This window comes from Rhinolophus sinicus, chromosome 4 (genome assembly GCF_057876585.1).
Source record: "Rhinolophus sinicus isolate RSI-liver-muscle chromosome 4, RSI-T2T, whole genome shotgun sequence".
Classification (NCBI taxonomy): Eukaryota; Metazoa; Chordata; class Mammalia; order Chiroptera; family Rhinolophidae; genus Rhinolophus; species Rhinolophus sinicus.
In genome coordinates, this window is record NC_142504.1 from 62,896,495 (window position 1) to 62,911,806 (window position 15,312).

At 37.7% G+C, this 15,312-nt stretch overlaps 2 protein-coding genes across 3 annotated transcripts in view; one reads left to right on the forward strand and one right to left on the reverse strand.

Annotated features, from left to right (window-relative positions):
- RNMT (RNA guanine-7 methyltransferase) overlaps positions 1-4,440 on the reverse strand; it is a 32,690-nt gene extending 28,250 nt beyond the window's left edge. For both annotated transcript variants that reach the window (XM_019718710.3, XM_019718709.3), the window contains exons 1-3: positions 4,358-4,440; positions 1,625-2,084; positions 66-201 (exon numbers count right to left, since the gene is read on the reverse strand). In XM_019718710.3, coding sequence (XP_019574269.1) covers positions 66-201; positions 1,625-1,864 — 376 coding nt within the window. In that variant the 5' untranslated portion in view covers positions 1,865-2,084; positions 4,358-4,440. The remainder of the gene's footprint in view (positions 1-65; positions 202-1,624; positions 2,085-4,357) is intronic.
- Positions 4,441-4,512: 72 nt separating this feature from the next.
- The window catches only part of MIMS1 (mitochondrial inner membrane scaffold 1), a 41,174-nt gene continuing 30,374 nt past the window's right edge, over positions 4,513-15,312 (forward strand). Inside the window, exon 1 of the mRNA XM_019718711.3 lies at positions 4,513-4,753. The gene's annotated coding sequence lies outside the window, so the exon portion shown is untranslated. The remainder of the gene's footprint in view (positions 4,754-15,312) is intronic.

The following is a 15,312-nucleotide window of genomic DNA, read 5'->3' on the forward strand; positions in this document are numbered from 1 at the left end:
GAGGGAAGAATGAGACATAAGATGAAATAAGAAATTCCAAACTATAAATAAAATAACAATCATACCAATGAGGACGCTTTTCATCCAATTATTAAAGTTTCTTAGGTAAAAAATACGACTTTGACTACGCTTCTCCAAACCAACTTCCTGAAGTTCATTGTAATGGGCAGCTACTGCTGAGCTGTGTCCTTCTTCCAATGTCTGAAAATAAAAGAATGTAACAAAATTAAGAATCAGAACATGGTAAAAAAAAAAAAAAAAAAAAAAGCCTCAAAGAGCATATGACCTATAAAGGATAAAATACTACTGAAATTGGTAAACTTCATTAAGCAATGGCATTAATCACAGAAATCCCACTAATTATAATCAGATGTAAGACTTGTTTTCCCCTGTTCCCTGGGTTTAAAAAAAAATCTCTAGGTTTAACATTTTCGTCTTGATCTTTCATTGGTACAATTTTGGTATCAATGTCTTAATAAAACACTCTTCCAGAGTTCTGATTTATTCAGTTCAATAAATGCCAGTCAGTAGATGGGGTTCCTACAAGAAAATAAAATAGGCATGTTATATATATATATATATATATATATTACTATAAAATAGTTGTGGGCATTAAATGAGATACACACAAAGGGATAAGAACTCAATGCTATGTTCAGTGTCAGTGATTTCTATTATTATTTGCTATTAATCTAATTCACCATTTTCAATTTGTGCTCCCTACTTAAGGACCTAAGCAGTCTGCAAAAATGCCATGGTAGGAAAAGGGCTTCAGATCCCTCTCATTTCCTTGTTCAACAAAAGTGATTCACCTTTTACCTATTTCACATATCAGGTTTAAGATTTTCACTTGAGAAAAGGGTTCTGCTGCTAGTGTAAGTTGGAAAACCACATTTATAATGCAAGCTCCTCTCTGTTACAAGGATTTACACTCTACTAAAGGTCAAATGCCTGGCCAATCTGCCACTTTCCTCTTCAGGGTTGGTGGCAGAATTTTACTCATTCATTGAAGTTCTCTTTCCCTCCAAATCCAGATTCTGCTTCAGATGCCTTCACAATATGGTAGTCCCAGACCAAAATAACTTGCTAACCCTTGCTCTATAGTATCCCTGCTAAACATCCCTGCTTTTGCATCCACTTAGTAGCTAAAACTCTATGTAACTATCCCAATAAGAAGTCGAAAACAAGATAGTGAAAGGAAGTGCATTAAGAAAGGACTGTAAAGCGGGGTATGATTTTGAAATTTATCATTTTAAGTGATAATGTCAACTACTTCAGATATAAAAAAGAGCCAAACAATAAAGGAAGAAAAAGGTAAATCATCTGGACCCCATACTCTTGTCTTTTTTAAAACACTAAGAAAATGCAAACTATAAGAACTAGCTTTCTAGTAAAATAAGTTTCTAGTAAAATAAGAGTTCTCAAATAACATAAAAATATCTCAGCAGAAGTTTCACCTAATAAAAACAATTAAAATATAAACGTTAAAAGCCTACTCTACCTTAACACAATATCCATTAAAAAAGAACACTCTTAAGTTATGTTTAAAAAAACAGTATTATCTCACAGATGCTCCACATTTGACATATCCCATTATGAATAAAAGAGAAAACATTCAACATACTTTTTGCCTTTCAGGAACATCCTCCAGGTCTATTTTTCTCCTTTCCTGAGTGCCATATCCAGTAGAAGCTTCATCTTTTGAAAAATCATCAGTTTCCTTTCTTCTTTTCCTTGAAATGCCTTCATCATCACCAGAACCTTTTTCCTCTGAGACAATTTCAGTATGAAGTTTTTTTTTCTTGGATGGAGTGTCTTCTCCACAACTAGAACTTTCCTTTATAAGACCATCTGCAAACTCCATTTTTCTCCTTTTTGGTGTGTCTACTTGCCCACAGGTAGGAACCGTTTCAGAAAGCCCAATCCCAAGAGTGATTGTGTTTTTATTAATACTGAATGAAGAATCTGTTTCTGAGTCTTTCGATGTGTTTATCTCTTCAAGGGAGATCTTTTTATATTCCTGTTTTTGGAGAATATTCCCTTTTGGATTACTTAAACAGATGGTACAACTTCATGAACTAACACTGAAATGGCAAAAATTTGATTTTACTTATAAACCACTAATGCTAAGACTTTAAAACAATTTTAAACAAAAGCAAGCAATTTCATTTCAGTAATCAACTGGTAGTTTTAGAAAACCTCATTATAGAGACTACTGAAAATAATGTTGATATATATTAAAATCAATTTCTGAATATGCTAATGTGGTAGTACTAATTATAATCCCCAAACACTTCCACAATCTTATCCATAAAAGTCACTACTGATATTAAAACTGACAAATGAAGTGGGGGTATACAAGTTCCTTTTCTATTCTGATCCTTACTCTGTAGCCTTGGTTCCCAAATTGTGTGCTGGGCACTCTAACTCACATAGACACAGCAGGATATTGAAAAACTTTATAGGAACCACAATGATATCTAACATCTGGAAGATTATCACAGATACAACTTCAAGTAGAGCACAGTTTCAACTGAGTATATTACATCACTTTCAATGACATCATAACTTTGTGTAGCTGAGATTTTTGTGGTACCAAAGAAAATGAGTGTTAAACAGGAAATGGAACTAGTGATGTTTCAAGACTTGATTAGCTGTTCAGTACGTAACATTGTGTACAGATTCCATTAGTAAGGACTTGTGGTTAACTAAGAGTTAAACATAAATATTTTTTCTTTCAATTTGTGTGTTATTTTCTAAAATAAAGTTGTTAGGACATAAATACTTAAATTCTTTGCACTAAACTACTTGTAAGTTACACTGTTAGGTATTTCTTTCGGCATAGAGATACTGAAAAAAAAAAAAAATCAGAGATACTAGGGGCACCAATTACAGGAAATGTCTGGGAACTTACAGTTGACTTCCGAGAGCCCTATTTTGTAATAGGCGTCAGAATTAGGTAGAAAGTGAAGAAAGTGGCAATGTCTTTGGACAAGAAGTTTCAAGACTCAGTCAGCAACTTAATGACCATTAAGTCTCTTTCAAATGCCCTTAGGCCTATGTATAAAATGGGATGGAGAGGAAACTATTTAGTCGACAGGAATTCTTACAGTAATCCTTTTATTATCATTCAACAAATTTACTGAACCTCTACAACAGAGGCGCTCAATGAGGCACTGTGTGAAATTTGTCTTCAAGGAACTCACAGCTTATTATATACCACTATTAAAACTTTAGGCTGTATTATTCAAAACAAATGGAGAACAGAAGTACAAAAATCAGTTAGATTCAGTAAATTCAGAATCTGAAAGTTATGAAGAGGGTAAAAGTCTTTTGAGTAAAAAAATGGAATAAGAAATAAAGTTGCTTAAGGAAATGGGTAAAAAAAAAAGTCATTATAGACAGGGAAGGGTTTCAAGGGACATGAACTTTACCCAAGGTTTGAGGTAACAAAATACCAAAACATGCCAAAATAGGAGGAGCTGAATTAGAGGAGGGGAAAAAAATCACCCAAAAAGTATTTCGCAGAATGACTACTTAAAATGGTTACCTAGTAAAACGGACCTTGGAATTATCAAATCCCTGTCGTCTCCTGTCATTTATTTCCCAAAGGAACAGAAAGAGGTTTTACATTGAAGTAGACCAATATGGTTTATCATCTTTAGCAGTAATTAATGCTGAAACTAGTACTGGGAATAGGTGTGAATTTTATTTATAAGTAACTGTTTCCACAGATGAGATGTCATAGAAACAATCAATTCGGTCAGAATAAACGACAGAGAATTCCAAACGATGGCTGGGTAAGAATGTTTGAAACCTAGCGTCAAAGAGGAATAATAAACTCCAAACACGAGAGCTCCCTTCAGAATCCTCGAGGAAGGAGCTTAGGGAAGAGTCCACTGGCATCGAGATGGATATGATAAAGCAGGCATTTCGGTCGGGCTTTCCAGTCACACCTCTGAGGCAAGCGACATCTCAGTCATTTGTTTCTCAGAGAACAACCGAGTAGGGCGCCAGGGCCGCCAGGCTTAAACTCAAGCTAGACAAGCTCTACGCCCCAACCCGCCAGTTAGACGGGGTCAACCCGGGGGCCCAAGAAGATGCGACAAGCAAGAAGGGAATTCTTCAGCCAAGTTCATCCTCTTCCGTCATTGACGCAGCCTAGCTCTTAACTAAACCTCCGGCCCAGGTTTCTAATCCTCAGCTCAAGACACACAGACGCTTCATCTGACACCTCCTCCCTAGCCAGCCCGCTCAGCGAGGCCCTGGGGTGCAGCCTGATACAGCCCTTCCACCTCGACTGCGGTGGAGGACCTAGAGACAAAAGGAAGGCTGGAGCTCCAGCCACCACACTCACCGACACAGGGACCCACGGTTCTGTTTGCGGAAGCGGCGAGCCGCGCCACGCCACGCGTGCGTTGTTACGCCATTTCCGGGGCGTGTGCTGCTCACGTGATGCCGCCCTCGGCAGAGAGTGGAGCGTCGCACACCTTCCCACCGGAACTACGAGTCCCGTGGTGCCGCGCAGCGGCGTGCTGAGGGCCGCACAGAGCGTTCACGGGCGGTCTCGAGCACATTGCTAGTGGGCGCGGCTGGCTGGGCTGGGGCTGGGGGGAGGCGAGCGCCCACTGAGTCCCGCGGGGTCCAGCGCTGTGGTCATCGCTCGGCCAGGTCACTCTGCTGAGTGACACCGCCGTGGTATCTGAGGAGGTGTCGTCCGGCCTGTGCGTCGGCGGCCTCAACGTCCTAAGAGGTAACCTGGGCCCAAGACCTCTAAGGGACATCGGGAGGGGTGGTGAGGGCACCTTCAACGCGGTGCACCTTGGGGAGCAGACCCCGGGCGGGAAACCGACTACTGCTGTGGCAGGGGTGCGCCTGCGGGGTGGGTGGGGAGGCGGGGGTCATCCACACTCGCCCCGCCACCCTTTGCTGCCGAAAGAGGTCACCTCCGCCCTTTTCTGTTGGGCCAGTGTCCTGGCAAATCCTGCCTTCTGCTGTAACCTTTCACCCTCTGCTCTTCCCTCCCACGGAAGTCTGATGAGGAGGGGCCTGGGTGCTCCTGCTCTCGGAGTTGTTTTAAGAATGAGCAACAAGGTACCTTCTCTTTAGGGGCCGGCAGGTCATTCCTCATCGCCGTATTTGGGAAGCCGTGCCATACCTTCCTCTAAGGAGACCTTTCTTAGCTGTCAGATTCTGGAGAAAGGGGCAGCCCATACCTATGCTTGAGAAATGCCTCAAGGTGTAGAATTCTGTGTGGGATGGTTGGGGGAGACACTTTCTTTGTCCATCGCCCTCTCCTCTCCCCCGCTCCCCCCCCCCCCCCCCGATTTCCACTGGAGAGTCGAAGGCACCTACTGTATTGAAACGGAATGCTCCATAGTTCAATGCTTTCTTCCTGACATTAGGGTAAAAACCGTACCTGTGGACTAAGATAATTGATGTGTGTACATAGTAACGTTATGTTGTGCCTTAGCACTTACCCACCTTAAGGGTGTAAAAACGTGATCAGATATACAGTCCATCCTGCATTATTCTTTACCAAAATTGATCCCTTTAAAAGCAACTTTGAAAATGTTTTACTAGCCTGCCTACTTGTCAGTAGGCATAGTTATATTAATGAGTAGACTTCACTTTGGGGAAGGCAATATTTGCAGCACGTTTACAATCCAGTTACTTCTAAAATGTGGGCATTAACCATTTTGACTTTGTTGACCCCTTATAAACTTTGGACCAAGAATGAATCCGATTTTTAACAAATGAGGATGAGCCATCAATTTCAGATGACTGGTTGTATTTTTATTATATGCAGTGAGCCTAGGTTGAGAACTTCAGTTCATGAATATTGACAACTGCAAACGTACGAAATTGAATGTACTATTTAGGCACCCAGGCATTAGAACTAGGGAATTACATAACCCATATTTGCTGGTTCTGATGACAAAGTTCTTGAGATAATTGCAGTTGTAATTTCAGGAAAAATGAGTAATTTTGACTTTTCAAGAAATTTTCTCATTAGAGTAAAAGCTTCTTAACTCTGTGTTTATACAAACTCCACCATGAGTTAGTGTTGTGCATGAGATATATAGAGCTCACATTTTGTAGTTTTTATAAAACTTAACTGGAAATCATGTAAATTCAGTTGAGAATAGAACTCTTGCAGATAGTAATAATAGAGGGTAAATGGACCAGATAAAAATGTTTTGAAAGTTACCATTGGTATTATTTTCCCCATTATTGCATGGTTTTCTGGAAATTGAATTAAAATTGTAATAGCTAATGTTTTAATACCTTCTATATGCCTGATTAAGTGCTTTACACATTTGACTCATTTAATTTTTACATAATCCAGTGGGGTAGTATGATTATTTTTGTTTTATACATGAAGATTAAATAACTTGGCCAAGGTCATGCAGCTTGGAATTAGTGGAACTAGGATGTGGACTCAGACAGTCTAGCTCCAGAGACCAGACTCTATGCTAGTATTGAAATAGTGCCTGCTGGAAGGCCAAACTCAGAACTGGAAGTTGACTGACATATAGTAGATTTTCAGAAAATGTTTTGATACTTCTTATGCTTGGGTTATTATGTTCAGAGAGCAAATAGCTGGACAAAGATGTTATCTTGCTAGAATGTGAGATACATCTGGACAGGATCATCATTTTGTTCAGGGATGTAACCCAGGTGTCTTCAGCAGTGCCTGGCACATAGTGGATGTTTATTGAATGAATGAATTGCCAAGAAAAGTTTTAAAAAATATTTTTAATAAGGACAGACAGGAATTATTTCAACCCATTTATAAGATTTCTTTATGTGCTGTTTTGATTATTTGGCCCATTATTCACCTGCTCACCCTGTCTGGTTTGGATTTCTTCTGGTTTGGATTATACTTCATCAGTGAGAGAAAATAAAATAGTAATTTGTAAGGTTTTTTTTGGTCAGAGTCAAGTCAAGCAACAGATTCAGTAGATACCATCCCTCTTTTTAAAGTCATTAATTTTCAAAGTGAGCTCACTCTGACTTGTAATTTTAAAGTGTGATTTCTGTTGTAGAGTTGAAAATCACATTTTTGAAACATAAACACTGTGTTAAAAATGTAGATACAATGTTATAGCTTCCTAAGAATGATGTTCTTGGAGGTAGGAAAGAGGTGGTTTATGGAAAGTTTGTTTCTCCAATAAGTCGTTTTTTGTTTGTTTGTTTTTAAGTACACCAGTGAACATTTATTTAGAAGGAAAAACAAATTGCAAAAAGTTGACAAATACCTAATTTTAATTTCCAATTGTGTATTCTTAGAATGTAGAAATAAAATAGATATTTCTGATTGACTTTGTTTTTTTTAACATTTTTTAATTAGTTTCAGGTGCATAAAACAATGTAATAGTTAGACATTTATCATTTATATCCCTCACACAGTGATAACCCCCCTCTCTCCATCCACTACCCCTCTCACATGGCACAGAGCCATTACATTTCCACTGTCTCTATTCCTAATGCTGTACTCTGCTTCTTGTAATTTTATATATATATATATATATATATATATATACACATATAAAATTATAGTTGACATTAATTATTGTTCAGCTTCAGCTTCAGGTGTACAGTGCAGTGATCAGGCCTGATCCAATAAGTTTTGGAGGAAGGATTATCCCTCTTGTCCCCTCACAAAGTGCCCTCACTAAAAATTTACTGCCTTTTTGGAGTACATAAGATATTCTTGTTTAAAAGGTCTTTTCTATGGTTGAAAATAAGACTTGGTTGAGAAATCTCTACGTTTAGTAGTACATACGTGTGTCTATTAGTTTTATGTTAACTTGACTAGGTTGCAGTACTTAGTTATTTAGTCAAATGCTAATCTAGGTATTACTGTAATGGTATTTTGAAGATGTGGTTAACACATCTACAATCAAATGACTTTAAGTAAAGGAGATTACCCTCAATAATGTGGGTGGACCTAATCCACTCAAGTGAAGGCCTAAATTTCAAACTGAAGTGTCTCAAGAAGAAACAATTCTTCCTCCAGACTAGTATTTGTTTCTGCCCGAGTTTCCCCGCCTGCAAATCTGCCCTACGCATTTCAGAGTTGCTAGCCCCACAAATGCATGGGCCAATTCCTTAAGATAAATCTATATCTATCTGTTTAGATAAATAATCTAATAGATTTCTAATAGATAGCAATATATGTTTATCTAAAGAGAGATAGCTAGGTATAGATATAGATATTTTTATATTGGTTCTGTATGTCTGGAGAACCCTATCTGATTCAGATTTTGATACTGAGAGTGGTTTTAGAGAAACGTAATTTTAAGGATGAGTTTCCTGAATTACTTATGGTATTTCTGGAATTGGTTCCTGAATCTGATTAAATTTAAAGGCACTAATGATTATTTCCAGAGGGCACTGATAGTCCAGGGTGTGATGTGACAGTAGAGACAGGGTCTTTTATAAGTATTTGAGTAGGAGTATCTAATGGTGATATTTTGTGTATCATCATGTATTTGATGACTTAAAACATTTTTATCAAATTAACAAGTATAATGAGACCGGTTGCTCCTAACTGTGTTGGAAAAAGTGGGGAAATAATAGGTTAAGCTTAGATCTTTAAATTCCCAGCTCAAGCTGTACATAATTGACCTGAAAATGTCTGTATCTTCTCTAAAGAAATGCTTCTCTCTTGTAACCACAGAGCTGAGATTACTGAAACCAAACCCAGTTTCATCCTGCAAGGTGACTGAAAATGCAAAATGAATTCCCAATCTAATAGGGTGTCTGCTGTTAAAATGAGGGCATGAATTGAGAAGGAATGAGATCCTTAAATTTGGAATGGTGTACTGAACCCCTAAATTTTGATCAGTCTTCTTTGCCAGTAGAAACAGTTTTTTCACTCCTGTTTGAGGAATTTAACCCTACTTTGCCTGAAGAACCTGTAATGGCCTTTCCAGAAGTAATTGCTTTGCAAGACATTGCTGATTGTCCTCAGGAACTACGCGTACCACTCACTCACCCTTGCTCCTAGACCTATAACTAGACTCAAGTCCCAGCAGGCCCTCAAGGGTCAGCTACAAAGTGTGACCCATGAGGAAATGTACTGCACACTTAAAAACTGCATGATTTTTTCTGATTTACACAGATATAAATCTGGGGAATATAGTGGGAATGAATATTAAGGGTGTGGAATAATGGTGGAAGGAAAATAAAGTTGGATCAGGCCAAATTTATTGATATAGGACCACTAAGCAGAGATTCTGGATTCACTGTTGTAGCTTGAGGAGTTAGAAAGGGCTCTAACAGTTTGTTCATTTGGCTGAAGTATGGACCAAAAGGTGACCTAGCTAAATGAAGTTAAAATGCCATACCTGCCTTGGTATACCGTAGAGGAAATGATCCAAAGGCTTATTAGGGAGAGTGGAACGGTGAAGTGGATTTATCATTAAGGCCTGCTCACCCACCTTGGGAGGGTCCAGAAGAGATATCTTTCACCATGACTCTGAGAAGTAAATATGTGAGGGGAGCCCCAGCATTCCTGAAGAGCTCTATGATTGCTCTTCTCTGTAAATCAGAAATTACAGTGGGAACTACTGCTACTGAACTGTGGATCCTTAAAATCCTTTTAAGGATAATTGGAAATCGGGTCGATATTACAGAGGGACCTATTTTTCAAATTTATTTTTTGAACATTATAAATGCTTTTTTTTCCAATTACCGTTGGCATTCAATATTATTTTATATTAGTTTCAGGTGTATAGTATAGTAGTTAGACATTTATGTAATTTACTAAGTGATCCCCTTCATTAGTACCCACCTGGCACTCTATATACTTATTCCTGTATTATTGACTATATTCCCTATGCTGTACTTTGCATCCTGTAACTATTTTTTTGTAACTACCAGTTTGTACTTAATCCCTTCACCTATTCACCCTCCCCCCATCCCCAACCCCATCTGGCAACCATCAGTTTGTTTTCTGTATCTATGAGTCTGTTTCTGATTTGTTTGTTCGTTGATTTTGTTCTTTAGATTCCACATATAAGTGACATATGGTATTTGTCTTTCTCTGTCTGAGTTATTTCACGTAGCATAATATTCTTTAGATCCATCCACGTTGCAAGTGAACATTTTTCATTATTTTTATGGCTGAGTAATATTCCATTGTGTATATTTACCACATCTTCTTTATCCAGTCGTCTATTGATGGGCACTTAGGCTGCTTCCACATCTTGGCTGTTGTAAATAACACTGCAGTGAACATAGGAGTACATCTATCTTTTTGAATTAGTGTTTTGGATTTCTTTGCATAAATACCCAGAAATGGAATGGCTGGGTCATAAGATAGTCCTATTTTTTCATTTTTTGAGGAACCTCCGTACTGTTTTCCACAGTGGCTGCACCAATAGTGCATGAGGGTTCCCTTTCTCCTCATCCTTCCCAACACTTGTTGTTTATCGATTTATTGATGATAGCCATTCTGACAGGAGTGAGGCGATATCTCATTGTGGTTTTTATTTGTGTTTCTCTAATGATTAGTGACATTGAGCATCTTTCCATATGTCTATTGGCCATCTGTATGTCCTCTTTGGAGAAATGTCTATTTAGATCCTCGGCCCATTTTTTAATTGAATTGTTGTGGTGTTGATACATACGAGTTTCATACATATTTTGGATATTAATCCCTTATTGGATGTATCATTGGCAAATACCTTTTCCCATATCTTCTTCGTATGTGCCAGCCAGTCTTCATTTTGTTGATAGTGTCCTTTGCTGTGCATACGTTTTTTAATTTGATTATCCATATTTATTTTTTCTTTTGTTTCCCTTGCCTGAGGAGATATGTCAAAAAAATATTACTAAGAGCAATGTCAGAGAGTTTACTGCCTATGTTTTCTTCTAGGAGTTTTATTGTTTTGGGTCTTACATTTAAGTCTTCAATCCATTGTGAGTTTATTCTTGCATATGGTGTAAGAAGGTGATCCAGTTTCATTTTTTGTGTGTATCTGTCCAGTTTTCCCAGTGCCATTTATTGAAGAGACTGTCTTTAACCCATTGTATGTGTTACCCTACTGTATATTCTTGTCATAGATTAATTGACCATATAGGTATGGGTTTATTTCTGGGCTCTCTATTCTGTTCCTTTGATCTATGTGTCTGTTTTTATGCCAGTACCATGCTGTTCTGATTACTATAAACTTGTAGTATAGTTTGATATCAGGTAGTGTGACACCTCCAACTTTGTTCTTCTTTCTCAAGACTGCTGTGGCTATTCGAGGTCTTTTGTGGTTCCATATAAGTTTTAGGATTATCTGTTTTAGTTCTGTGGAAAATGGCATAGGTATCTTGATAAGGATTGCATTTGAATCTATGGATTGCTTTGGGTAGTATGGACATTTTAATGATGGTAATTCTTCCTGTTCGTGAGCATGGTATATGCTTCCATTTATTTGTATCTTCTTCAATTTCCTTCTTTAACAAGGGACCTATTTTCTCAATGGCATATTCGTATGCTAAAGGAAAGAAGCCAAAGGAGAAGGCAGTTGAAATGCAGGAAAGATAATAGCAGTAAAGAAATACAAGGAAAATGTGGTTGAGCAGAGTCTTAGAAAAGACAGGAAGAGGTTAGCTCTAGAACACAAGTGGAGGACTGGCCTTTGAATGGAGGGACAGTTCATTTTCTGAGGAAGGAGTTAATGGATTCTGGGATGGGTGTAGATGCAGGTAACTTTGAGGGGGGAAGGCTGAAGTTGAGAAAATTCACCCCTCATAACTTTGGTTTATTTTTAAAGGGAAGAGAGGGTTCACTTCATCTAATTATTCAGCAACTATTTATTGAGTGCTTCCTGTGTGCCAGCCAGCCTTTCTTCTAAGGCACCTGGGATGCAGCAGTGAACAAATCCAGAAAAAAACAAAAACAAAAAACTCTGTCTTTGTGGGCCAAAGTAAGTGTAATAAATAAGTAAATTATATAGGATATTAAAAGGTAAGCATTATGAAAAAAAGCAAACAGAGCAAGATAAGGAAGCTAGGGATGTCAGGGCTGGAAGGAAGGGGATGATTGGGAAGCAGTGTTGCAATTTTAAATAGGATGGTCAAGGTAGGCCTCGTGGAGCAGGTGCCATTTGAACAAAGACTTGTAGGAAGCAAATGAATTAGCCATTCTAAATTGTAAAGAGTATTCCAAGCAGAATTTTAAAGCAGAAGCCTTTTTAGCTTCTTTGTGGAACTACAATGGGGCTACTGTGGCTAGAGCAGAGTGAGCAAAGAGAAGACTGAGAGTAGGTGATGCACTCAGAGAGGGAAAGGGAGGAGATTATGTAGGGCTATGTGGGCAATTGTAAGGACTCATTATGCTCTTACTCTAAGAGAAATTGGAGAGTTTAAACAGATGAGAGACATGATCTGATATATATTTTATCTTCAGCTGAAAGTAAAGTATAAGAGGCTTGAGGAGATTGGGAAAGGTGTGGAATGGGAGAAACTGATCAGGAACTATCCTGGGTTGTTACACAGCATTCAAAGCCTTGCTGAGATAGGGTGATGTATCATCAATGTATGCTGGTACTAATTTACTTGTGTCGTTTTTGGTAGTGTTCAGCTATGGAGATGTAGTTGTGGGGAAAGCAAATGGTTGGACTAGCTCAAGATTAGATTTAATGGGCTGGTATTGCAGAAAGACAAAGCAGTAATTCAAATTATGCACTGTAGAATCTAGGCTGGATAACGACTTCAGAGTGAAACCAGGAGGAGCTCTTAGATTTGAAGGAAAAAGAGGGAGGTAGTGCGGCAGGGCCCTGGAATTAGAGTCTCAAGAGAGAGTAAGGGAATGGAGGCTGGAAGTAGGAGAGGGTGCAGAGAATGAGGTAGTATATTTTAGGGATTTCAGTTGTGGAGCAGTATCCAGTGATTTCAAGGTCAAGGGTATGACCAGTGTAGTGAATTGCTAAAGAAGCTGGGATTTTTATGAGTCATCCAAATGGAATAATGACAACAGTTTAGATGAAGGAAGAATATCATCTTGGTTTGAGCAGGTCAGTAGATGAGAAGAAGGAGGGAGAGGAGGAGGAGAAGGAGAAAAACTAGAACTAACCGTTGATACAGAATACTAAGTGCTAGATACATGACATACTTTATCTCATTTAATCATCATAAATACCATATTATTATAAAGTATAATTAATTAACCCCATTTTAGGAATGAGGGAAAAGGCTAAGTAAAGTAATGCCAGAAGGTATTGGAACTCAGATCTTTCTGATAGCAAAGCCTGTATTCTTCCCATTGCAGTGGAATAATATAATACTTGCCAGAGCCGAAAAGGAAGGGGGTGGAAATGGAACCATGTGGTTTCTGGATCAGTGTTACCATTACAGATCACCATGGCTTACCTTATAGAACTCTGAAAAGGGATAGAAATATAAACATTCTGTGTAAATTAATATATTTATATAGTAATTTTGGAAAAATTATTGATTTTGTTTACAAGTGATGCATTTCACATTTAAACCTGCTCTGGAAATCAATGAATTATTTATGAAATTCCTTAGGAACTCACTAGGGGGCAGAATTTAACCTTTTCTGAAGATTAAGAATTTAACAATGTCTCCATCGTTACCACAGCTTGTTTATGTGCCTCAGTTTTGGCATTACAGAGCTCAAAGGCATAATAGCTTGAAGGAGATTATATAATTATATAATAGAGATTAAATTGAATCCACCAAGTGCATTAGGGAACAATAAAGTAACAGCCCAGAAAGTACTACAAATAAACTTACATAATGTTACTTTTTCTAAACAGCAAACTAAATTTGATTTGAAATAGTAGTCAAGGTGTGAAGAGATTGAAATGAATAAATTAGAATATTAATCTATTGAAAAAAGAAAAATTGAATTTCCTTCTGTTTAGTGATAATTAAAATTTGTAAATTTTGTTCTTCACTTACCCATTTTATTATGCTTCAACCTGATGAGTTCTACATTTATCACTTGCTCTACGTTTATCACTTGTACTTCAGATTAAGGCTATACTAAATACCAGTTGTATTTGGCAAGGCCCCAGTGTGCTTTATAGGAAAATTAGTAGTAGACTTTATATTTTAAAGAGTTTAGGTTTATAGAAACATGAAGCAGAGCGATTACAATACATAGAATTCCCATATTATTTCCCCCCTACACACAGTTTTCCCTATTATTAGCATCTTGTATTAATGTGGTACATTTGCTAGAATTGATAAACCAGTATTGATACATTAAAGTCTGTAGTTTACATTAGAGTTCACTCTTTGTGTCTTACAGTTTTATGGGTTTTGACAAATGTCTAATGATGTTTATCCACCATTACAGTATCATACAGAATAGTTTCACCACCCTAAAAATGCCCTGCCCCTCCACCTATTCATCCCTAACCCCCCCCGCCCCCCATCCTCCCACATCCTGCAGCCCCTGGAAGCCACTGATATTTTTACTGTCTCTATATTTTTGCCTTTTCCAGAGTGTCATAGTTGGAATCATACAGTATGTAGCCTTTTCAGACTGATTTCTTTCACTTAGCACCATGCATTTAAAATTCCTCCACATCTTTTCATGGCTTGATAGCTCATTTCTTTTTATTAGTAAATACTGTTCTATTGTATGGAGGTACCTCAGTTAGCTTATCCATTCACCTATTCATAGGGACTTCATGGTTCCTTTAGTTTGGGGCAATTATGAATAAAGCTGCTATAAACATTTGTGTGCATATTTTAATGTAGACATAATTTTTCAACGCATTTGACGAGGTACCTAGGAGTGCTTTTGATGGGTAGTATGGTAAGCCTATGTTTAGCTTTGTAAAAAACCACCAGACTGTCTTCCAAAGTGGCTCTACCACTTTACATTCCCACTAGCAATGAATGAGAGTTCCTGTTGCTCTACATCCTTCCAGCATTTGGTGTGGCCAGTGTTTTGGATATTAGTTATTTTAATATGTGTGTGGTGGTATGGTAGTCCCTTGTTTTAAGTTACAACTCCCTAGTGACATATGATGTTGATATCATTTTTAATTGAAATATAACATATAACGTTATATTTGTTATACAAGATAATAATTTAATATTTGTATATATTTCAAAATGTTTACCACAATAAGTCATGTTAACATCCATCACTACATATAGTAATACTTTTTTTCTTATGATAAGAACATTTAAGATTTACTCTTCTTAGCAACTTTCAAATATACAATACAGTATTATTGATTATAGTCACCATGGTGTACATTACACCCCCCATGACTTATTTATTTTATGTAATAACTGGAAGTTTGTGCCGTTCACACCCATTTCATC